At 57.8% G+C, this 23,584-nt stretch overlaps 1 protein-coding gene across 4 annotated transcripts in view; it reads left to right on the top strand.

The window, feature by feature from the left end:
- IQSEC1 (IQ motif and Sec7 domain ArfGEF 1) overlaps positions 1-23,584 on the top strand; it is a 332,617-nt gene that overhangs the window by 217,525 nt on the left and 91,508 nt on the right. The window contains exon 1 of one of the 4 annotated variants that reach the window (XM_060161043.1): positions 2,338-2,558. The exons of 1 other annotated variant lie outside the window; for it this stretch is intronic. In XM_060161043.1, coding sequence (XP_060017026.1) covers positions 2,491-2,558 — 68 coding nt within the window. In that variant the 5' untranslated portion in view covers positions 2,338-2,490. Of the gene's footprint in view, positions 1-2,337; positions 2,559-23,584 lie in introns of those variants that run through there. 2 more of the 4 variants (XM_060161045.1, XM_060161047.1) reach the window with 2 other exon arrangements.

Here is a 23,584-nt window from a genome sequence, read left to right as displayed (position 1 = left end):
GTACTCCCCTCCACCGGGTGCCTGCCATGACTGGTGTGTGGCACAGAGCAAGCCTGTGACAAATACTCCTCCAGCTGGGCGTCAGTGCTGAGCCCAGGACCCGGGGTTCTGCCCCAGAGCCTGGGGCAGTAGGACCCATGAGACATGGGAAATCAGAGGCTGGGGGCCACACAAGGCATGGGGCAGAGACAGAGAAGGCTCCAGTTTGCCAGGGACGTGACAGGTCATGGACGGAAACCTGGGGACCAAGCAAGAGGCGCGGGCTGGCAGGGAGGAGGGTTCAGGAAGACAGGAGGACGAGCTTGCTGCCACCACCTGTTACACCTCGTGACCCTGTGGGGACAGGAGCCCAGGCCGGGGGGGTGAGTGAGGCGGTGGATGGCTGAGGGGATGGACGGATCGATGGGGAGGTTGGATAAGAGGATAAATGGGTGCATGACTGGAACAGAGGGAGGGAGATGTGTGTGGACATGTGAATGGATGAATGGGTCCATGGATGGTGAGTTGGACAGGTGGGTGGGTGAATGGATGTGTGAATACAGGGGTGGGTAGAGATGTGTAAACAGAGCCTGCCCCCACCCACAAAAGATGTTGAGGAAACTTCCACTAGTAGGAGGATAGACCTTGGAAGGGAGACCTTGCTCTGTGTGGCACAGGAAGTAAAGCCAGTATGAAAAGTGACAGGCTGTATCCAAAGGAGAGTTTCCCTAGGTCAGTGGAGGCCCATGATGGAATGTGCAACTTTGAAAGGTAGTGAGGTTCCTGTCACTGGGGGTATTCAAGGGTGTTCAAGCTGAGGATGGGCAGCCACTTCCCCAGAGTGCTGTGGAGGAGGTCCTGTGGCAGGTAGGGGCCTACTGTGGTGGTGTCTGATAACAGAGTGAGAATTTGTGTTCACGAGGCCCCCAGGGAGGCCATGGCCTTTGTAGAAGCCTATCTTCCTTTCAGATAAAAAGTTCTTTCCTGGCTTGGGGGAGAGACAAGCGTGCAGCTGCTGTCCTCACTGTGGGAATTGGGCTGGAATCCACAACAGAACTCCCATCCTGCACAGGCCAGGGCGGGGGGCCCAGGGACGGAACAAGGCTTTGACCCGGAGACCCGGTCAGGCCCAGCTCCATCCTCCCTGACTGTCTGTGGGCAGGTGATGCCCCTCTCTGAGCCTCGGTTTCCTCGTGGGTGAAGTGGGGGCCCTGACGGCCACTGGACATGATGGCGCTGGCAACTGGGTGTGAGGCTCAGGGCTGCAGGGTGCTGGGGTCTGGGCCCACCCGCCTTCTGGAGGACTTCCTGGGGGCCGTGGGCTGGGAGAAGTGGGTTCTGTGAGCACCCGCCTTGAGCTGTGAGTCACTGTCCCCAGGGGCTTCGCCTGGGAAGCCCCAGCTGCCTGCCCTGGGCTGGGCCTGGGAGCAGCTGGCAGGGGGCGAGGGCAGAGGCTCCAGCTGGGGCCCTGCCTGGAAATGCCCCAAACCCGGCTCAGGCCCAGACCCCACAACTGCTGAGAGGGGCCCAGCCCTCCGACCTTCCTCCTGCCCCACCTGTGCACGGAGCAGCTGGCGTCCGCTGGCTGCTCCAGTGCGGGCTCCGAGAACCCATCGCACCTCCGCCGCCTCCTAGGTCTGCGGCCTCGGTGACTGACCGCCTCTGTCTGTGCCTCACTTCCCTCACGTGTAAAACGGAGCTGATGATCAAACGCACCTCGGAAAGCAGTTGGGAGAATTGGTTAGTCAGTTCTGGGCCAGTGCTCAGGGCTCCATGAGGCCGAGGTCGGGGGGGGGGGGTGGGTGGGGTGGAGGTAATTGAGGTCAAGGAGGGGCAAGCCACCCCCAGGCTCGTCACGCAGCAGGGAGGTGGCCTGGCCAGGGCTGGAAACCTCATCTCCCCCAGCAGACGGAGATCCTCGAGGGCTGGCGCTCTCCCAGGAAGCAGACAGCCCCTCTCCGCGTCCTGGCCGGAGCTTCGGTGGGCAGGGCTAGGGCTGCAGCGGGGCGGGTGTTGGGTTTAGGCCTCTGGGGAGATGAGGGAGGATGTGGGCCCGCCCTTGCCTCCCCGCCCACCTCCCTCCTCGGGCTCAGCCTCTCCAGTCCCAGTCCCAGGCCGGCCTCTGGACGCAGGACCAGACCCTGGGCTCCAGGCGGACGCCCCTCACCCAGCCCGCCCTGAGTGACTCACTGCTCCCCTGGCCCCGGGCCACCGCCGTCCCCTGGCAGGAAGCCGGCGAAGGTTGCGCGGGAGCCACGGGGTCTGGTGCACGAGGGCCGCTCAGCCAGGAGGGTCTGGGGCAGCCGCCCGGGGACTGCACGGCCGGCGGCTGGGACCTGCGGTGGCCTGTGGAGCCAGCGCCTCCTCCAGGCCCCCAGGCTTTGGGCCTTTTCTTTCTTCTTCCCACCATGAAGAAGGAAGCGACCTGAGAGCCAGACCCCCAGCCAGAGCGGACCAGGGCCGGAGGGCAGCGCCGTGGGCCCTCGGCTGCCCACTCCCCCCTAGCCAGGCATGAAGGGCGGTGGCAGCGCCGTGTGGAGCCTTATGTGGAAGTACTGCATCTCCGTGAGGACCCTCAGGTACCAGGGGGTGTGCGTGTGTATGCAGCCGTGCCTGGCTGTGCCCCAGCGGGCAGAGGCAAGCGGCCACTGGGCTGGCCAGTCGCGTTGGCTCTACGAGGTCCAGGGCAGCCCGCCCTGGGGGAGCAGGGAAGGAAGCACGAAAGGCCACCCTGGCGCTCTCCTCTGAGCCTCTGATGGGGAGGGAGCAGGACAGTGGGCCAAGGGTCCGGGGTGCCCAGGTGCCCCGGAGGATGCCTGGCAGGTTCGGTGTGGCTGGCAGTCTCCCCAGCGTGCACGGGAACTGCGCTTGTCACAGAGCGCACCAGCCTTGGGCACATCTGAGTGACCTGGGCCCGTCCCCAGCCTCCCTTGCTGTCACCCCTCGGTGAGATGGGCTCAGAACGCGGGCAGGACTGTTTCACACTGTTGTCCACGCAGTCGCTGAGCCCGGACTTGGGCACCAGGCAGCCCAGGGTCACTGGCTTTTGAGGGTGAAGTGGCTTCACCTCTCGGGCCAGAGTTTCCCACCTGCAGATCCTTGGAGGCTCAAAGGGAGGATTAAGTGAGGGAACAGAGGGCGGAGCCTGGCATGCGGCCAGCGTTGGGTAAGAGGTAGCTGCTGACTTCCCCCTCCGTGAGCTAGGGGGTGCCCAGAGCCAGGTGCAGTGGGGGTGGAGAAGGAGGTAGAGCAGAGCTCCACACCTGGGGAGGGGGCACTCCCCCCCACCCCCACAACACCAATCCCAGCCCCACCCCCGGGTTGGCTCCAGCCTCAGCAGCTGCTGACAGAGTTCAGAGCCAGGAGCAGCGACCAATGGATACTGTGTGATCTCAGACAAGGCTGGGCTCCACCTCTGTCGAGGGGTTGGGAGGGGCTTAGAGGCCCCACCTATTTGGATAACACCTTCCTTCGGGCATGTTTTTTACTTCAAGGGGAGGTTTTAGGAAGGATAAGGGATTGGAAGATTCCCTTCCCTCTTTCTTCCCGCCCTCATTACCTGGTATGTAAACTATATAAACTCTCCCTTGCTTCCTTCCTTCCTGCCTTCCTTCCTTCTTTCCTTCCCAGAATATTTGTGACCACTTAACATGAAATACCTACAATAAAATAAATAATAAAACATCAGGATCAAGAAAAACACAATTTAGAACAGGGTATCATGACCTAGCAGAAAAAAAAAATAGAATAGAGATATGCAGGGTCCTGAGGTCCTTTTGTTGAGATGAAAATTGCTGAGCTTCCTAGCAGCCAAAGGGAAAAGGGAAACCCAGACACCCAGGTCGCTCTCACGGTGATAAGAAGCTATCATTTCCAGGACCACAGTTGTCTCTGCTGCTGGGGGAGAGTGTTTGGGACCCTGGGCCTCATCCTGGGTAGATGGGTGGGTGAGAGGCATTGCAGGGACGGGCCTTGGGCCTGGCTTTAGGGAAACAGGGCAGACAGTAAGGGCTGAGGCTTTTTCTTGGGTGGGGATGCAGGCTGGCTGTAGGAAAGGAGAGGAAAGCTCACCCCTGGAGTGAGTCAGCAGCCGCTTGTCCCTCCTCAAACCCTGGGACAGACCTCCTCAGGCGGGTACCTTGGAGGCTAGGCCAAGCAGGGGGTGAGTCCCTGGGTGCCTTTCCCTGTAACCGCAGCAGGATTTTCCTGCGTCTTGTTCTCTCCTGTGGTTTCCGGGATTGGCACTCTGGAAGCCTCAAGGGTTGTTTACAGGATGCAGTGGGCCCAGGCCTGGGAGGCCCTGCCACGCTTTGCCAGGGGCTCACCAGCTCTGAGGATGAGCAGCCCAGCCTCGTGGAGCCCTGCAGGCTGGCCTCTCCAGGCCTTTCCTCATCTTCAGGGTGGGAGTAATTGCACAGCCACCCGAGGGCTTGTGGGGCTCGAGGTCAGTGCCCACTCAGTGTTTGTGGGCACTGCTGGCCGTACAGAAGCGACAGGCAGGCCTGCAGTGCAGGGCCAGTGTGCACACTGGCAGGGTGGCCGCCTGGCTGTCAATGACAGAGGACCGGCTTGGGGTGGGTGAGGGCACCGTAATTGGCCCTGGGTTCTCCCCAACCCCCCACTTAGAGCCCATAAGTACAGGGTGCTGTGTGGTCAGCAAGGAGGATGGTCCCGGTGTGGGATGCACGGGGTGGGCTCCAGGCTTCAGCACACACACCCTGCTCTGTGCACCCCCCACCCCATCTTGTTGGAGGGCCCCCAAGAGGGCAAAGGCCACTCCCTGAGACAGACGGACAGACAGCTGGAGCAGGCCCTCGGCGGGATCCCAGCCCCCTTGGCTGCCGGAGGCGGGTGGGAGACCTGAGTCAGCAGGTCTGCGGCCCCAGGCGGGGCTGGCGGCAGCCACAGGGACAAATTGGAGGGTTGTGATCGGACAGCGCATAGTTTTCCACTTGCGTCTTCAGATTCCCCTCCGCGTGTGCCGGTCGCCCTGGCTGGGCCGCTCACGTCTGGAAAAGCGCGAGGTGAGTGGGGAACAGGCCGCTGCTGGCTGGCCCTCCCTGGCCCTCTGCCCGGGGCCCCGGTGGCTGCAGCCAAGAAGCCGGTGGCAGGATCCCTGGGACTTGGCCTGAGGTCCCTGAGAGGGGACCCCTGGGCTCAGGGCGTCTCCTGGACAGATCTCCCGGGAGCTGGGCACACGGCGTCCCAGCCAGCAGCGGTAGGTTGTAAGATGTGCGGTCACGGGCCAGATGCTGAACTTCTCGGGCCCGTTTCCTCGCCTGTAGAGTGAGGGGAGCGGTGCCAGCCGGGCGGGCTTCTTGGGGAGATCCTAAGGGGGTTCTGTCAGCTCGGCACCACTGACGCCGTCCCCTGCCTTCCCTCCGAGAGTCGTCTGCGTCCTGAGGACTGTGATGGAGTGCGGGGGAGGTCAGGCTTGGCAGTCAGGCTGCCCAGAGTTTGGAAGCAGCTCAGCCCTTTCTACCACGGGAGTGACTTTTAGGGTGGTTCTGAAATTAACTGAGTCGATGCCTGCGGGCCTGCCTGCAGGGTGGGTGCCACTTGTGGCCCGTGTCTGAACGCCCACCTCCGGGGTGGGGCCCTGTCTGTTACAGCCCCTCCTCTGCGCTGCAGGTAACCCTCAGCCTCTGGGGTCGGGCCGGAAAATCACTGGTGCACGTGGCTTTATTTGGGGAACGAGAGGTTGCTTTGTGCCCTGGGGGCCAGAAGGGCATTTGAGCTGCCAGGGGGGCGGGGCGGCCCCGTAGGGATGTAGAGCCTGCCCCCGGCCCCTCCCCCACTGTGGTGAATCCGGGGAGGAGGGCAGGGGAGCAGCTGGCAGCCAAGCTCCGGGAGCTCCCAGGGAGCTTCCCGGACAATTAGCCATCTGATGCCCCTCAGCAGGCAGCCTGCGTGCACTCGTCCTGGGGCGGGAAGCGCGCTGTCTCCCAGCCTGGCCAGCTCTGGGTCGCGGAGATCCTTTCCCACTTGGAGCTGGGACTTCTCTTCCTTTGATGCCACCCCCCACTCTGGGTTGGGGGTGCTGGCCCTGTGCTCAGGCCCCCGGCCCACCTCCGCCCCTGTCCTGACACAGCCTGCAGTGGCCGGGACTCCCAGTCGCCTCCTCACCTCCTTCTCCAGTGGACACACGCCAGGCTCTCCTGGTCCCTCTCTTGGCACCAGAGCCGAGTGCAGCCAGGGCGGGAGATCCCAGGCAGGGCGGAGGAGCTGCTGCCTCCTTGCTCTGGGTGCTGCCCGAAGCTCATGTGGATTCTTCTGGCAGCTTCTCTCCCCTCTCATACGTGGGCCTCCCTGAGCCTCAGCCCTGCAGGCCTGCCCCCTGATCACGCGCTGCTCCGTCGCCTCTGTGTAGGCACGCTGCTTTCTCACATCCACCTGGGAGGGGCACCATCCCCAGGGCAGAGGAGGAGCCTGGGGCTCCGGGCCTGGCGTTATTAGTTCCCTCTCGGGGTCACTGGGGAGACCTTTCTTGGTGGGAGCGCGCTTGCCCTCAGAGAGCCGGGCAGGGGGGATGACGGGGGCCAAGCAACCCCAGCAGGCGTGGGAAAGGCTGAATGCCTACTGTGCGCCGCGCCCTGGGGATCCGGCAGTGAGTACGTGGGCGGCCAGGGTCTCACAGGGCTGAGGTTCAGACGGGAGACCAACAGTAAAACGAATAGATGAAGAGGTCTTCAGACAGGGATTCAGGGAAGAGGGTTAAACTGGGAGGCGTGATAGAGCGAAGGGGCAGGAGGGGCCACGTGACCTGGGTGGTCCCGAAAGGCCGCTCCCAAGTGTCCTTCAGCTGATGAGTGGGTCCATCCGTGCAACGGGATGTTACACAGCCGTGAAAAGGAGTGACATGCTGGTACACGCTATGACACGGACACGCCTTGAGAACACCAGCCTAAGCGACGTGAGCCAGTCAGGAAAGGCCGCAGAGTGTGTGGTTCCACTTACACAAACGTCCGCAAGAGGCAAGTCCACAGACACAGGAATAGACTAATGGTTGTCCAGGCTGGGCGGGGCTGAGAGGGACTGCTTAATGGGTGTGTCTTTCTGGGATGATGAAAATATTCCAGACTTAGATGGTGGTGATGTTTGCACCACTCTAAATATACTGAAACCATTGAACTGCACACTTTATTTTTATATTTTTTATTTTTTTGGCTGTGCTGCAAGGCATGCGTGATCCTAGTTCCCTGACCAGGGATCAAACCCGTGCCGCCCACAGTGGAAGTGCGGAGCGCTAACCACCAGACCGCCAGGGAAGTCCCGTGAATTGCACACTTTAAATGGGTGAATTGTATGGAATGCAAATTGTATCTCGATGAACCTGTTTTAAAACAAGGCAAAGAAAAGAAAGGCCTGTGTGAGGGGGTGGCCTTGAGTTGAGCACGGCAGGGAGGGGTGAGCTTGTGCAGAGCTGGGGGAGAACTAACGTTCCAGCAGCGAGCACAGCAGGTGCAAAGACCCAGAGGCGTAACCTTAGAGACAAGGGTCAGGGAGAGAAGGAATGCGGTGTCCCCAGGGTCCAGGACCACATTCTTTTGAGGACTTGAGAGTTGACTGAGGTTGGAAGAGAGACAGGGCAGGGTTTGAAGCAGGATAATGACATGACGTGCTTTCTGTTTTAAAACAATCACTGCTGCGAGGAAATGAGACGGTGGAGGGGACAGGGTGTGGGCTGGCGGGGCTGGAGAGACCAGTCAGGAGAGAGATGACGATGGATACCCCAAGGAGACAGACTGGCAGAAGGTGGCAGTGATCGGTCCCACAGTGGGGAAGGCTTCCTGGAGGAGGGGCCTGGGCAGGGCCTCCAGGAATGGGGGATGGGCCAGACAGTGGCGGGGAGTGGCCAGGGACTCTCCAGGTGACCCCACTGGTGTGGGCACGGGGAGTTGAACATGTGGAGACCCGCCCGGCCACAAGGAAGGCAGGCTGACCGCCCCACCCCTGCCATCCCCGATCCCCTCTGGGCTGAAGCAGCTTTCAGAGTAAGTAGGGTAGTGTCCTCCAGGGCCACCTGTCACACGCCTTTGTCCTGCCTGCTCAGGCTGGCCCACAGTGAGAGCGTTAGCTCCGTGTGGCCAGAGACCCAGCCGGGCCGGCGCTCTGAACAAAGCAGCCTCGACGAAACTCGAGTGGCCCCGAAACGCGATCGGCCACGAGAGACCGGCCAGGCAGGAAGCTGTATTATTTATTGAGCAGAGCCCGTGGGGCGTGCCTGGTCTGGGGCCCCTTGGACGGGCCAGACCTTGAAAGAGCCCACTGGGCAGCGTCCGGGCCCTGTCGGGGGCGGGCGGGGGCCCCAGGGTGCCCGGGGCGTGGTTTCCTGGACGCCGGCTGAGCAGGGAGGAAGTCGGTCAGGCCCTGACAGGGGGGAGGGCCCACAGCTGGTCCCGAGGGGCCACGGAGGCAGGCAGGGTGCTGGGGCTCCAGGAAGACCGCCGCCCTCTCCGTGGTGACACTGTGAGTACCCACCGCCTGCCCAGGAGCAGGGAGAGGGGCTCGGCCACCTGGGTGACCTGCGAGGGGCCGTCAGTGTTTGGGGCAGCGGCTGGGGTGAGGGTCTCTGGCGCACTCGTTGGGGTTTTGGCTGTTTCTTGGAACTGTTTTTTGTGCCTTCTCACTGCCTGGATGGTGTGGCCCAGCTGGCCCAGGTGCCCCAGGTGTTTCCCCACAGCTGCCTGGAAGGGCGGCCACGGCTGCAGGAGGGAAGTCCGCTCGCTCCCCTGGGGGTTAGACCCACCCCCACGCCCTGGAGGGAGGACAGCCAGGGCCCCTCAGCCCACCCGGGCCGGTTGGTTCTCTGCCTGGGGCCCCACGACCCCCCCTCCCGCCCGAGAAAGAGGAACTCTGGCCCAGGCCCACTTCACAGCCAAGTGAACTAAGGCCCCGGAGGCCCCCAGAGTGTGGTCGGTGCATCCACCCCACTCCCTCGCCCGAGGAGCCCGCACTTGGAGCACAGGGAGACTGGGCCGAGGGCGCAGGAGGCTTCGCCGGGCTCTGGGACCCGGGCTTCCTGTTTGTCAGTCCATCAGGGTCAGCTTTGTCCCGAGAGGACACTGCCTGGGCGGCTCTCCCCCCACTGGCCCCGCAGTGGCCCGGCGCGTGTCCCCTCGGCAGCCCCAGCCCCGCCGACAGCTTCACCTTCTTTCTGAAATGGTGCAGCATGGAGCCATGAGGCTTGGCAGATCCCGGGGCGGGAGGGACTCGGGGACAGTCCCGGTGGGTGGGCAGCTCTGTACACGCAGAACGAGCAGCTCAGTGTGGCGCTGGTGCCGTCCCTCGGGAAGTCCCCTTTGGCGCGCAGGGGACCTGGGCCACCTGCCCCTCGGGGAGATTCCCCGCTGTGTCCTGCTTCCCCCTCTAACCCTCACAGCAACTGGGAAGCAGAATGGCTGCCACCTCTGGTAACGTGAGGGCGTCCATGTGGCGTCCCCCGGCCGGCGTACATAGGGGAGCTGGGGTTTGAACCTGGAGCTACCCCCAGCCCCTCGGTGTATCGTGCAGCCTCTGTCGGGGCAGGAAGTACAGGGGACAGGGGTCAGTGGATCCCATGACGACCCCATTGCTGGGTCTGTTTCTCCCTTTGCAGGGGGGGTTGGACTCCAGTCCTGAGGAGGGGCTGCTGCCCCATGAGCCCCCAATAGCCGGGACTGGGGTGGAGGAGGCTTGGCTACAGGAGTGAGAGCTCCAAGGCTGCCCTCTGAGCTGGGGTCAGCGAAGCCTTCCCCTGACCCATCCATAGAGCTGCCTGATGGCCCAGAGGGCCAGGGGTCACGGAGCACCCCAGTGGTCAGACTGCTCAGAGCCCAGGGCTCCGGCCCCCAGCTCGGCATCTCCAGCAGTGAGCTGCTTCTGCTGGGCTCCAGGGCACAGCTGCGGAGCCTGGCCAGGTGGATGCACGCTGGTCCAGCCGGGCAAAGGCCACCCCGAGGGCATGCGGGGCTCTGGGGCCGGCGCTTGTGCCGGTGCCTCGGACAAGCTGCTTTCACTCCCGAGGCCTCCTGTCCTCGCCTGTGCACAGGCCGTGGAGTCAGGAGCCAAGCACCCCACAACTCTGCCGTCTCAGCACCTTGCTTGTCCATAAGTTCAAGGATTCCACTTTTATTGAGCACCTACTGTGTGCCAAGCACTGTGTTGTCTGGGGATCCAAAAGGGACAAACGAACCAGACAAAAAGTCAGGGGAGGGGGATGGATAGCAGGGAAGGGGCACCAGGGCGGACGTGATTTATTTTCATAGGTACACGTGGCCTATTTGAAACAAAGCCAGCTAGTGTACCAGATTGATGATTTCACAGTTATCAATGCTTAGGATGAAGCAAAGCTAAAAAATCAAGAAGCAGGTAGATGTGAAGTTGACTTGGAGAGCAGGTGGCGGGCAGAGAGGGCCCGCGTGGCGCAGGGTCGTGGGTGCCTGGAGCTCTGAGCAGAAGCGTGGCGAGTGGGGCTGAGCTCCGCGTCTGCAGCCGGGCTGTGAGGAGGGATGTAGGGCGTCCCAGCCGCTCCCTCCCCTGAAACTTCTGGAAGTCCCCAGACCAAGTCCCAGTTGTAACGTGACCCTCCTCAACTTGGCTCTGCTAAGATCGGTCCTCATGCCCAACCATCCCTCCTCCTGACCCTCCGAGTGAGGGGGTCGCGGCTGTCTAGACATTAGGGTCTCATAACGCTGGGGGGTCCCGGCTCTGCACTCCTGCCTGTGGGGGCCAGGTCAGGCTCCGCTTGCTCGAGCATGAAAGGAGACTGCTTCGTGGCCACCAGATACATTCAGGTTTGATGGGTGTTCCTTCCCTGCCACACCTTGAAGAGCCCACATCCTCGGAGAGTTTTCCTCGGGCCTGGATACTTTCCAGGTGACCCTTTCCCCCGGGGCATGGCCTGGGTGGGACACGGAGTCCACGGAACCGCCTTGGGCCCATCTCCCAGAGGCCTGCTGGCCTCATCCTGTTTGGAGCCCCTCCCCTGGGCTTGGAGTGAGCTGGGGCTATGCAGGACCCTCACCTACACCATCAGAGAGCCAGAGCAGCTCGGCCTTCAAGACCCCTGCCCAGAAGTGGGGCTACTGCCACGGCAGGAGGACCGGCCAGACGTGGGCAGGGTGTGCCTGGAGCTCCATGTGGCCCCCGAGCTGGGGCGGGGGTCTGCTGAGCACGGCATCTGCAGGCCGTCCGCCAGGTGAGGGAGGGAAGGAGGGTCCGCACCGTGGCCTCCGCTCCGAGTCCCCCCCCATGTGGGCCAGGCGAGCGTGAGGCATCCTCTGACCTTCACTGAGAGTCTGTGAAGGAGGAGTCGTTAGCCGCAGTCGATGGATGAGCAAACCGGTGCCCAGAAATCCCCATCAGCGTGACATCACCTGCTTCTAGGAAACAGGTGAGAGGGCTACGGCCCGGCAGAGCAGGGTCTCTGGGCCGCACCCAGAGTGCTGGGCCTGGACGCTGGGCTGTGGTCAGGCTGCTGACGCAGGCTGAGAGCTCAGACTTTGGTGTGAGTGTCACTCTGCTGCTTTCTTGGATATGTGACCTGGGGTGCTTCAGGTCACCTCGCCAAGCCTCATGGTAGACGACCTTCTAGTTGCAAGTGACAGAGAAATCCAAAACAAACAGGCTTATGCATTGAAGGGGCGCCTCTGGCTCATGGAACTGAAAAGTCTAGGGGTAACTAGCTTCAGGAATGGCTGGATCCAGGAGTTCAATTTATGTAATGGGTTTGGACTTTTCAACCCTCATGCTGCTTTCTCTCTACTGTCTTCATTTTGGCCTTCTCCACGTGGGTGCCTGGCATGTCGGGAGTGTTCCCCAACCCTGCGATGGGCTGGCTGCAGGGCCAGGCTGTGGCGAGCCGCATGCTCTTTCTGTCCTGGGATGTTGACAGTGCCCTGGGGGAGATGGGACAGGAAAAGAGGAAGTTACGACACAGGCAGTCAGAGCTGAGCAGGGGTGAGCTCCAAGGCCAGTGGGAGCCCAGAGGAAGAATGTCAGAGTTCACATCCGGTCAGGTTCCCCAAAGGCTTCCTGGAAGAGGTGGCAGCTCAGCTAGACTTTGAGGTCTTGGAGTTGGCCTGGGGAATGAGAAGTGAGGCACCCTGGGGTCCACTCTGGTGCTCAGGTCAGCTCAGGATCCGCACACGGTGGGACTGACCTGGCTGTGCTGGGTTCTTGGAGCTCCTGCCCAGGCTCAGAGGTCAGGATGCCTGGGGGGTGGCGGTGAGGGAGCGACAGGGCCTGTGTTTGGGTGATAGATGGCCCGGCTTCTAGGCTGTGAGGACAAGAAAGAGAGCACTTGGTGAGCACCTACTGTGTGCCTGTAACTCTCCATCGGGCCTCGTTCTGGCCACAACAGCCCCTGGAAGCTCCGCATCCCCTGTTTGCAGAGGATGAACCGGGTGCTTGATGAGAACAAGCCTTTTCTAGATACGCCCATCAATCGTATTTCCCTGCAGTTAGAAGGTGCTGCTAACCCGCTGGCCGGGCTCAGCGGCCTCTGCTCTGCCGTCAGGAGGCTGCAGGGCTGCCCCGTGGCAGGGTCGCATGGGGAAGTCACCGTGTTCAGAGCGGTTGCGTGTTGAAACACCTTCCCAGAAGACTAACCACCAGGCCTCCCCTCACACTGGCAGCAAACACGGTAAATCTGAAACCTGATGCCTGCAAAACAGGGGCGCGTCAGAGCCAGAGGCCAGGTGTGAATTGTGAAGCCAGGGACCCCGACGCCGCAGTGGGTATGGACGGCCACCCGCTCTGGGCAGCCAGGAAACAAGCTTGGTTCTGAGCTTTAAGCGGCGAATTTTTAAACCCCTTCTAAACTGCTCCTCAAGTGTGTTCACGGGCGGCTGAGATAAGCCAGGGTGGGAGCAGGAAGATGGAGGGTCAGATCCCAGCTCCCCCTTCGGCTGCCGTGACTCCTCGGGCAGCCCCCTGTGCCTCTCTGAGCCTCAGTTTCCTCCTCTGCAAAATGAGGGTAGCATTTCACAAGGTGAGGATTAAATAACATTATACTTGGGCGTGTCCACGTGTAATGACATAGCAGTGGCTCCGTAAAGGTCAGTGATTACATTGAGTAAAACTACTGTTCTCAGTTTGACTGTAACATTTTTTAAATTGTCATTTTTGCAACCATGGATTTGAGACAAATGGGAAACTGTTTGGTTCCGGGTATATGCCCCCTGAGGGCAGGCACCAGGCCAGTGAGACCTGAAGGTCAGGAAATGCACTTGGTGAGTTAAGAGCAGATTTTGAATTTGTCAAATCCCAAGTCAATCCAGGGTGTTCTTCTCCTCAAAGATCCAGTGAGACAAAAGCAAAGCACTAGTGGCCTTTGCCCGAGGGATATAATCAAGCGTGGCAGCAGGCCAGAGCCGGATGGCCATGGCTCTTCGGGGGTGGGGGGGTAGCATTTAGGAGAGGTTTTCAGGGGAGCACAGGCACCTGTGCTGGGTCTGGAGTGGGCAGGTAGAGAGGGAGGAGATGGTGGGTGGATTCTGTAGGTCGAGTCCCCGTGTGTTTGGGGAGCAGCAGTGAGAGTTGGGTGGTGTTGGGTCTGGAAGGGATGAGGGCCAGATTGGGGCCAGAAAGCAAGGCAGGTGGGCCGGAGCCCGGGGTGCTGTGCTCTCTCTGTGGGCACAGAGGCGCCATCGGGGCTTTTGAGCAGGGAGGTTAGATTAACCGGTATTCTTTCGGTGGCAAGTGAGAAAAGCAAACAAACAGAAACCCAGACTGGCTGAAGCTGAGGCTGAATTCATTGCCTTCTACTTCTGAAGCAGACAGGGCTTTAGGTACAGTTTGATTCAGGAGCTCACACTATTTGTCAGAGACACTGGTGTCTTTTTCTCTTCTTTCCCGACTTCATTCCCAGGCAGCATCTCTGCTCATGACGGGACTGACAGCTCCAGGTTTACAATAGTCTGACAGCTGATGATCCCAACAGAAACGGTTCCAACAAACTCCCAGTACAGGCTCGGGTCACATGCCCATCCCTGGACCAGTCACTGTGGTAAGGGGGCGGAATACTGTCAAGTTAGGGATCGAGTCCCTGGACACAAATTAGATAGACTAAGAGTGGAGGAGGGGGATCCCCCAGAGAAAAATGGGGTGCCTTACTGGAAGTGAGCTGGGAGGCTGGGCAGGCACAGACATCCAGCCTCCCCGCCGTGATCTGATAAGACCCTCCAGGCGCTGTGCTCGGCGACTTGACCTGCACCATCCCTTCCTGTCAGCACCATAGGCTAGGGTTTCTTGTAATTCCCATTTTGCAGGTGAGAAAACCAAGGCTTAGGGAGATAGTCACTTGCCCAAGTTCACATCATTAACAAATGTCCTCACACCTCAAATCATCCTGACCCCGAAGCCCAGGCTCTGAACCCTTTGCTCCACTGCCTCATGGTCATCAGACCTGCATTTGAAGAAGATGCCTCAGGACCTCAGATGGAGGATGGATTGCAGGGGTGGCCGGAGGCAGAGGATGGGCAGGAGGCTGGTGCCACGCAGGCAGAGAGGAGGGCAGCCCCGAGGGATACAGCTATGGGGCATCTCAGCCCCTTGGTCCCAAAACACTGCCAGCCCAGCTCTCCTGTGATGTGTCCTGAAGTAGAGAAAACATACAGTAATATGTGAGTATGTAGGCACGCACACACACACACATATATGTGTGTATTCATTATTGTGCCTCCTGGTTTCGGATTGGGGCCATCTTAGCAGGAGGGTGTGAGGTGTGAGGCTCTGGGGCTGGAGGCTGGCTTTATGCTCCTGCTGTGGGCACAGGGGCACTTCCAGGGCAGTTTCCGGAGGAGGTGGGTCAAAGGGAGGTGACCACCCACCTGACATAGGGCCAGGGTGGGGAGTGGGCGGGATGGGGAAACAGCCGCTCCTCACTTCCCTTTTCAGCCCTAAGACTTCCCAGGAGAGAGTCCAACCCTCCTGATGACATCACACCAGGTCAGAGGTCATTCTGCCCACACCTTCCTTGCAAAAAGAGGAAACCGAGGCATTGGGGGCACAGCGTATTCTGCCTCGCTGTCGCCACTTGGGGAAGTCTGGCGGCGTGAGTCCCAGCCCTAGATGGCCTGCTGCCTTGCTTTGTGACCTAGGGCAAGCCACAGAGCTGCGCTGGGCCTCAGTTATATCTGCAAAATGGACCTACTGTTACCTCACAGAGTGGGCAAATGAGAAAACCTTGAAAGGACCGGGTGCAGTGCCAGGCACCTCACAGGTGTCAGTGAATGTTGGCTGTGACGATTCCTTCCTTTGCATGGTCAGCTCAGAGGGACGAACAGCTATAGATCCCGGGAAGCTGGGCCCAAGATCCAGCTCTGCCATCCAGGCTGTATGGCCTTGGGCAAGTCACCTCATTTCTCTGGGCCTCAGTTGCTTTCTCTGGGAAATGGCTTTTGCATCACCACCTCAGGGGTCACTGAGCGGACTGATGGAACACCCTGTCCACGGGATGGGATTTTCGGGGGCGTCTCTTTCCCACTGGGCGGTTGGACGTCCCCTCCCCGACGACTCCCCTTCCTGCCCTGGGAGGGGATCGAGTGAGTTACTCTATTGGTAAATCTTTCCGCTGAGCACCTGCCGTGTGCCAGGCACTGCCCAAGCGATGAGGAGGTCAGACCAGGATCCCTGGCGTCCCGTCTCCCAGGTGGCAGCTGGCCCCCAGCTGGCGCCGCCACTGCTCCATCATCTGCTGGGCCAGTTACGGGAGAAGGGCCCCCGCGGTGCCTGCCTCTGGACGCTGCATGGCTGCTGAAGGCGGAGTCCTTTGCTGACAGCTCCCGGGCCTCTTCTGGGGGTCCGCGTGCTCCCGTCCTCATTGCATCGGGCTGGGTCGGTATCCCCGCCCCCGGTGTGGCAGTGTCCTGCTGCCTTCCCCTGTGGCCCCGGTTGGGAGTTGGAGGAGTGTCTGCAGGGTGTCCCCTGACCGCAGCGTGGAGACTTTTGGACCCAGAAGCTGGATCTGGAGGAGGGCAAGTACAGGCAGGGTGACTCAGACAAGCGCCTTTGCTCCTGAGTCTGTCTCCTCCCCTGTAAAAGGGGAGAAAGACACCCACCCACGGCAAGGGCTTTGTAACCTTGTCCCGTAAACGCCCCAGGAGAGGCTGGGCTGCAGGGCACTGCCGACCCAGAAGCCCTCTGCACTTCTGCCAGTTCAGGCCGATCAGAGCCCAGCTCGGTGCAGGGTGCAGGCGTCTCCCAAAGGCTGCCACCCTTAGCCCCGCTCAGGACTCTGTTCTGTTTAAAGGGCACATAAGTTCCCCTGGGGCCTGGGACACCGCTTGTGGGTCCCCCACCCCTCCAGGGAACGCTTTAGGTCCCTGGATCTGCCTTCTGGGGCGTGGGCTGGGCCCTGAGCTGTGACCACCCCCCCACCCCTGGGCAGCCACACTAGTGATGGACGTGCCATTTCCTGTTTCAGTTAGTGTTTGCTGTGTAACAAACCACTCCAAATGTCGTGGCTGCAACCGCAGTGTGTGACTGTGCCGGCTAGAACCCGGGCCGCCCTGCTGGTCCTCCTGGGCTCACCAGAAGGTCAGGTGGCCCCACTCACATGGCTGCAGTTGGTGCTGGGGCACCTTTGTTTCTCTACCCCCCCGGCAGTTTGGCCCTCAGTGGGCAGCCAGCGGCCATGGCATCTGAGGGCAGCATTCCAAGGGGGCGAAGGTGGAGCCTCAAGGCTCTTGAGGTGCAGCCTCGGAACTCAGACAACCATCCCTCCTGCCACATTCTGTTGTGCAATGAAAGTCCCATGGCCAAGGGGAGGGGAGACGGACCCCACCTGTGGGAGGAGGGGACGAGTCCTAGAGCTGAGGAGCCTGGGTACCGGGATGCAGGGAATCTGTGGCCATATTTTGCAGTCACAGAGTATGCGTCATTAGGATTTTGCCAGGTTCTTACCTTACAAGGGTTGGGGTCAGGGGAGCTAGTTCTAAAATCATTGGATACAGAGCCAAAAGTTACCCGGTAGAACTACCCTTGAAGACCCCTTACGTTGCCACGGCATGCAGAGCCCCTGGTTCGGCACCCACCCTGCAGGAAGCTCTGTGCCCACTGAGCGGGCAAGTCCCTGAAGCAGGCCAGATGCGGGCGTGAGGCTTGCCCAGGCATTCCAGGCTTTGCTGGGGCGGGGGGAACCCCAGATCCCAGCTGGGAATGGAGGGGGTCCCAACCGGCCAGCTCACCTTCTGCGTCGGCTCCATTCTGTGTTTCCGTTAAGCCTCTACAAGCTGCATTGCCCGGGACAGAGGCCGCTGGCCATAGATGGCTATTTAAATGTCAACTACTGAAAATAATTCAAATTTTAAAGAAGTCAGCTCCCCAGCTAGCCCCATTCCAAGTGCTCAGTGACCACATGGTTAAGAAGTGGAGGGCCAGGAGTCAACTGGCCCCAGCCAGCCCCCTTCACCCAGCCCTCACCTTCATGGTCACCCAGGCCTGGTGCTGGCCACTTGAGACTCAGAGTGACTCGGCCCCATCCCAGTAACTGCCCTCTAGAGGCTGCCGACCCGCTGGGAGCAGGCGGGCTGGGGAAATGCAGTGCCAGAGTGGGAACTGGGCAGCCAGGCCCCCGGAGACTTGCCCCCGGAGCAAGTCTTGCCCCCGGAGACTTGCCCCCGGAGCCCCAGGGCCTCCCCCTCGCCGCTCCAACCCTGTCCTCCCCGCCACGAAGCAGCGGCGTGGGGAGTTGGGATGGCTCCATGTGCACTTGCCAGCTTTTCTGGTAAAGGGAGGGTGCCTTTTCATCTCCCCAAATCCCACACATACCACCCCCCCGACCAGTGCACATAAGGGTTAGTATCCGTGGCTGAAAAGTCACGGTGAGCCACTGAGAACCCATTTTAGATGAATGTGAAGCCTGTGAATTTTATTCATCGCACAGCATCTGTTTTGGTTTGAAAGATGTTAATGTGTGAAACATAGTATTTGTTTGGTCTACCAGCAGCGTATATGGGATGCAAGAACCCCTAACATAATTCAGGGGCTCCCAGCCTGGGAATCGGTGGAATCTCCAGGAATGGGATGGGTAGCGCCTGGGCGGTGGAGGGGTGTGGGAGGGTACCTAGACATGGGATGAGCAGGGACACCCCCTGTGGGAGGTGTGTTCACAACTGCGTTAGCGCCTTTTCTCCTTTGGGGGCCATGGATTTATTCTCAGGGGTATTCAAGTTCCACTCAGTAATATTTTTACGTGTGGATTCATTACAAGTTATTTTGTAACAATTTCAATCCTGAAGAAGGCCTGCAAGAATTAAAAAAAAAGAATTCTCCCGTGTACCCTTCACCCACTTCATCATAAGTAACATTTCACCAGATTTCAGTCTCTCACAAAAACATTTTTTTCTCCCCGAACTATTTGAGAGGTCATCGCAAACATGCAACCTGGGGCTTCCCTGATGGCACAGTGATTGAGAGTCCACCTGCCGATGCAGGGGACACAGGTTCGTGCCGCGGTCCGGGAAGATCCCACATGCCGTGGAGCGGCTGGGCCCGTGCGCCATGGCCGCTGAGCCTGCGCGTCCGGAGCCTGTGCTCCGCAATGGGAGAGGCCACAACAGTGAGAGGCCCGCGTACCACAAAAAAAACAAAAACAAAAAAACATGCAACCTAATGACTCTTACTCCTAAATAATACTTCAGCATGTTTCCTAAGAGCAAGGACACTCTCCTACATATCTGCGGTCCAATAGCCAAATTCATGAAACTTAACATGGTCACAGTACTAGGATCTAAAGTACAATTTAGGGACTTCCCTGGCGGTTCAGTGGTTAAGACACCGAGCTTCCAATGCGGGGGGTGGTGGTTCAACCCCTGGTCGGGGAACTAAGATCCCACATGCCACAGGGTGTGTCCAAAAAGTAAAAACTAAATAAATAAAATGCAATTTAGAGTTGCATTTCACCAATTATCCCGATAATGTCCTTTATGTCAAGTTTTTCCCCAATCCAGAATCTTGCATTACATTTAGTCATCATGGGTTTTCTTGAAGCTTTACCAAGGTTTACTTTGTATCATAACATTCACTTGCGTTAAGTGTACAATTTAACGATGATTAGTATACTTACAGAGCTGTGTAATCGTCACCATGATTTAAAATCATTTCAAATCATCTTGAAAAGAAATCTGTGTCTATTTTCTATCACTCTTTTGTCCCACCCCAGCCCCCGACAGACACTAATCTACTTTCTGTCAATAAACTTGCCTTTCTGAGCATTTCATATAAATGGAATCATCTAGTAAATGACCTTTTGTGACTGGCTTCTTGCACTTAGCCTAATGTTTTCAAGGTTCAGGCATGCTGTAGCAGGTGTTAGAACTTCATTCCTTTTTTTTGCTGATTAAGACTCCCTCCGTTGTATAGATAGACCACATGTAGTTTATCTACTGTCCTCAGTTGATGGACATTTGGGTTGTTTCCCCAGTTGATGGATATTTAGGTTGTTTCCCCAGTTGATGGGTATCTGGGCTGTTTCTACTTTTTGGCTGTTATGAATATACTGCTAGGCATATTCACTTACAAGTTTTTATGTGGACATATGTTTTCATTTCTCTCGAGTAGATACCAAGGAGTGGAATTGCCAGGTCAGGTAGTAACTCTATGTTTAACTTTTTAAAAAACACACAACTGTTTTCCAAAGTGGCTGCGCCATTTTTTATTCCCACCAGCACTGTATGAGGCTTCCAGTTTCTCCAGACCACCTGGACGGCTCTCTAAAAACTGAGTTCTGCTGTCTGGTTTCTGTGGCTGCCTTTCCTATTCTGTTTTTGAACACGTGGTCTTCAAGGGACCCTCCAGTGTGGTCTCACTTAACTCTGGATTCATTGTTCCCTAAAGTGGGGTCTGATGAACGTTGCAAACTGTATTCTTAGGGGTCCACCAGTTCTTAAGTTTGAGAGACCCTTAATATAGAGCCATCTCTCAGACGGGAAAGTAGAGGCCCTTATAGAGAGAGTGATGAGTCCAAAGCCGTGCATCTGTGAGTGCCCACAAGCCAGCACGGAGGCCGCGTGGGGTAAATAAGAGCCACTTAGGAAGTCGTTCAGCACCCGCCCAGTTTTCTCACCTGTAAAATGGAGGGGGCGTCACCCATCTCTAGAAGCAGGAGCAATAGAGACAGTGTGGGTAGAGAGCCCAGCTCAGCTCCTGCCTGATGCAGAGTGGACACCACGTGTGCCCACCACCTGGCCTTGCACCCGGCCCCCTCCTCCGCAGCATCTCCTCTCCCCAGCAGAGCAGCCCCGAGGGCCGGCTCCCGGCTCCAGCTGTCCCTCCCTCTCACGCACCTCACCTGTCCCCAGTGCTTAGCCACTTACTGGGCACGGCTCTGTCGCAGGCCCTGTACTGATGCTGGCAAAACAGAGATGATTCCTACTCCATGCCCGCCCTCGGGGACTTTGGGCAATGAATAGTCTCATTAGCTGATGATTACAGGACAGCGTGGCAGTGGTTATTTTTACAATCAATAGCTAACAGTTATTGAATTTCTCCTATGTGCCTGGTCCTGTTCTAAGAACTGTGTCAGGATGTACAGGGCATTGTGTGAGCCAAGATGTCTAGAGGAGGTGACATTTTTGCAGCTGGATCTTAAGGATGGGTTTGGACTTGAGCTAACAGGCAAAAAGCACTCTTCAGGAATTTTTACTAATTTGGTGGGTGAAAATAGTATCTCATTATTATGGTATGCGATTCTTTATCAGTAAGGTTATATATCTTTTTGTATGTTTATAAGCCATTTATATTTCTTCTTCTCTGAGCTACCTGGTTAAATCAGCTGGACACTTTTATTTTCATGGTTTTCTTATTGATTTGTTAGAACTCTTTGTACATTGATGAACCAAAGGGCATAGTATGTGCAAATACTCAGTGTTGTGGAACAGCATGGCGTACTCACAAGACATTAAGTGTAGCTTGACTTTGGGGGAAGCAGCTGAAGATGGGGGGGTGGGCAGGGAGGCAGAAACTAGTTCTGGTGCTGAACTGGGAGCTTAGACTTCATCCTCCAGGTCATGGGGAGCTTTAGAAGGGTTTTGAACAAGGAAGGGATGTGATTGAAGCTGTATTTTTTTTAATATAAATTTATTTATTTTATTTATCTTTGGCTTCGTTGGGTCTTCGTTACTGTGCGCGGGCTTTCTCTAGTTGTGGCGAGCAGGGGCTACTCTTCGTTGTAGTGTGCGGGCTTCTCATCGTGGTGGCTTCTCATTGCGGGGCACGGGCTCTAGGTGCACGGGCTTCGGTAGGTGTGCCACGAAGGCTCAGTAGTTGTGGTTCGCAGGCTCTAGAGCACAGGCCCAGTAGTTGTGGCGCCCGGGCTTAGTTGCTCCACGGCATGTGGGATCTTCCCAGACCAGGGCTCGAACCCGTGTCCCCTGCATTGGCAGGCGGTTCTTAACCACTGCGCCACCAGGGAAGCCCTGAAGCTGTATTTTTGAAAGTTGCTTTAAATAAGGGACAATGATGGGTGGAGGGATGGGCTAGGAGGATAAATTGAGGCCAGAAAGTGCAGAACCGTGAATGTCCCGCTGAAGAGCGTCAGTTTGGTTTGCTGGGCAATGGGGAACGTTCTGGGTAACGACAGGGGGTGGGGAGAGGAGAGGGGCAGGATCAAGGCCATGGCTGATCCCCGGTGGGGTAAGTGGTTCAGTCTCCCTGCAGGAGGCTTTGCCCCCACTGACGTCTCCTTCCCACATGGGTGCCCAGTGCTGGGTCGTCTCTTCCTGCTCCGAGGAACTGATCTCCAACCAGACAGACGGGACTGTTGCCAGGGCTGATCTGGAGAGGAAAGATGAACCAGGAGTTTCCAGGCAGGGCGCGGCGGGGGGGAGAAGGAAAAGGGAAGAGCATGGTGGCCAGCCTGGAGGGGCCTCAGAAGTCATGCATTCCATAGGCCAAGGAAGCTGACCCTCGGCTTCCGCTCCCACAGCGCAAGGCCGGGAAGCCCCACCTCCCGGCAGCATTCCACATCAGGTTGGCTCTTCCAGTGAGAAGGTTCTCGGTCTGGTCTGACGTCAGAGCTGCACGGAGCCTTGGCACTTGCCTTATCTCAGGCTTCCTGCCTGCTCGATTAGGGGACCTCGAGGCTCAGAGGAAGACGATCCTCCCGCGGTCACACAGGGAGTGAGCCCCAGCCCGAGTCAGAGCAGGCCTCCCAACTACGCGTGCAGTCTCAGAAATGATTCTTTTTAAAACATAATTTTTTTAAGCAGTAGTACATGCAGAGGGCACAAAAAATATTTAAATGGAACATTTCAGTGAAAAGCCATTCTCCTACCCACCCTGGCCCCCAATTCTCCACACCCTTCCCCAGGGCACCACTGTACCAGTTTCTTAAGCATCTTTGTCAGAGATAACACATCCACACACAAGCAGGTACCCTATACCCTGCTCTTTTTTTACATAAAAGGTAACACACCATACCCTGTACTGCACCTTGCTTTTTCCACTTACAAAAATACCTTGGAGATTGCTCCTTGTCCGTCATGTACAGAAGCTGCATCCTTTTTGACCGCCGCGTAGGTTTCCACCGGACGGATGTATCGTAACAGGCATCTGTCGAGCGATCTCTCTTTGGCGCACTTTAGGTAACAAGAAGACTCCAATCATTTTTATTCACTTTAAAGACAGTTGCTTAATTTTTTAAAGGCACATAAAGAAGATTTAATCAGCCCGTGAGCCTATGCCTATGTCCAGATAATCCCTGGCGACTTTTTACAAATCAACTAACCCTCAGAAAAGTATCACATGAAAAGTTAAGAGCTCCTCCCACACGCATTGCGCACACCCCACCGTCCTCCCAAAAGGCAGCCATGAATAGCAGGTATCGTTTGTGTATGTGGGTATCCTCTCGGAGAGAAGTAGGAGATTACAGTACGCATATATGTATAACCTTTTACAGTGTGCACAAGGGGATCACAACATACACAGTGTTCTGTCCCCTGCATTTTTTTTTTTTCTTCGCGGTACGCGGGCCTCTCACTGTTGTGGCCTCTCCCGTTGAGGAGCACAGGCTCTGGACGCACAGGCTCAGCGGCCATGGCTCACGGGCCTAGCTGCTCCGCTATGGCATGTGGGATCTTCCTGGACCGGGGCACGAACCCGTGTCCCCTGCATCGGCAGGCGGACTCTCAACCACTGCGCCACCAGGGAAGCTCTGTCCCCTGCATTTTTCAGCAGAAATGCCTCCTGGAGATACTCCCGTGAAGTCCCGGCCTGTGGGTGTGTTCGTGCCGGCTCACCCTCCCCCAGTGTTGGACACCAGAGGTGTCTCTCTTCTTAGTTTGCTGACTGACACAGTGCTGTGTGCACTGCCCTTGCGTCTTCATGCCAGCATGCTGGATGGCTTTGCCAGATCACCCTTCAAAAACAGGTCGCCCCATCTTGCACCTCACCCTCCGGTACTCTGGATGCGTTCATCTCCTCCCACCTTCAGTAGCAAAAGCATCATCATACTTGTTCTTTTCTGCCAGCTTGGTAGACACAGAAAATGACAAGCATGCTGTGTTTCAGTTTGTATTTCTTCAATATGCATTTAATTACAAGTGAGATTGAGTATCTTTCCCTGAGCCGCTTGTTTCTATCCTCTGCTCTTTTTTCTAATTTGTTAGTCATCTTTTTCCTA

The sequence above is a fragment of the Lagenorhynchus albirostris genome, chromosome 10 (assembly GCF_949774975.1).
Source record: "Lagenorhynchus albirostris chromosome 10, mLagAlb1.1, whole genome shotgun sequence".
In the NCBI taxonomy this organism is placed as follows: domain Eukaryota; kingdom Metazoa; phylum Chordata; class Mammalia; order Artiodactyla; family Delphinidae; genus Lagenorhynchus; species Lagenorhynchus albirostris.
This window is presented reverse-complemented; position numbering and strand designations above follow the sequence as displayed.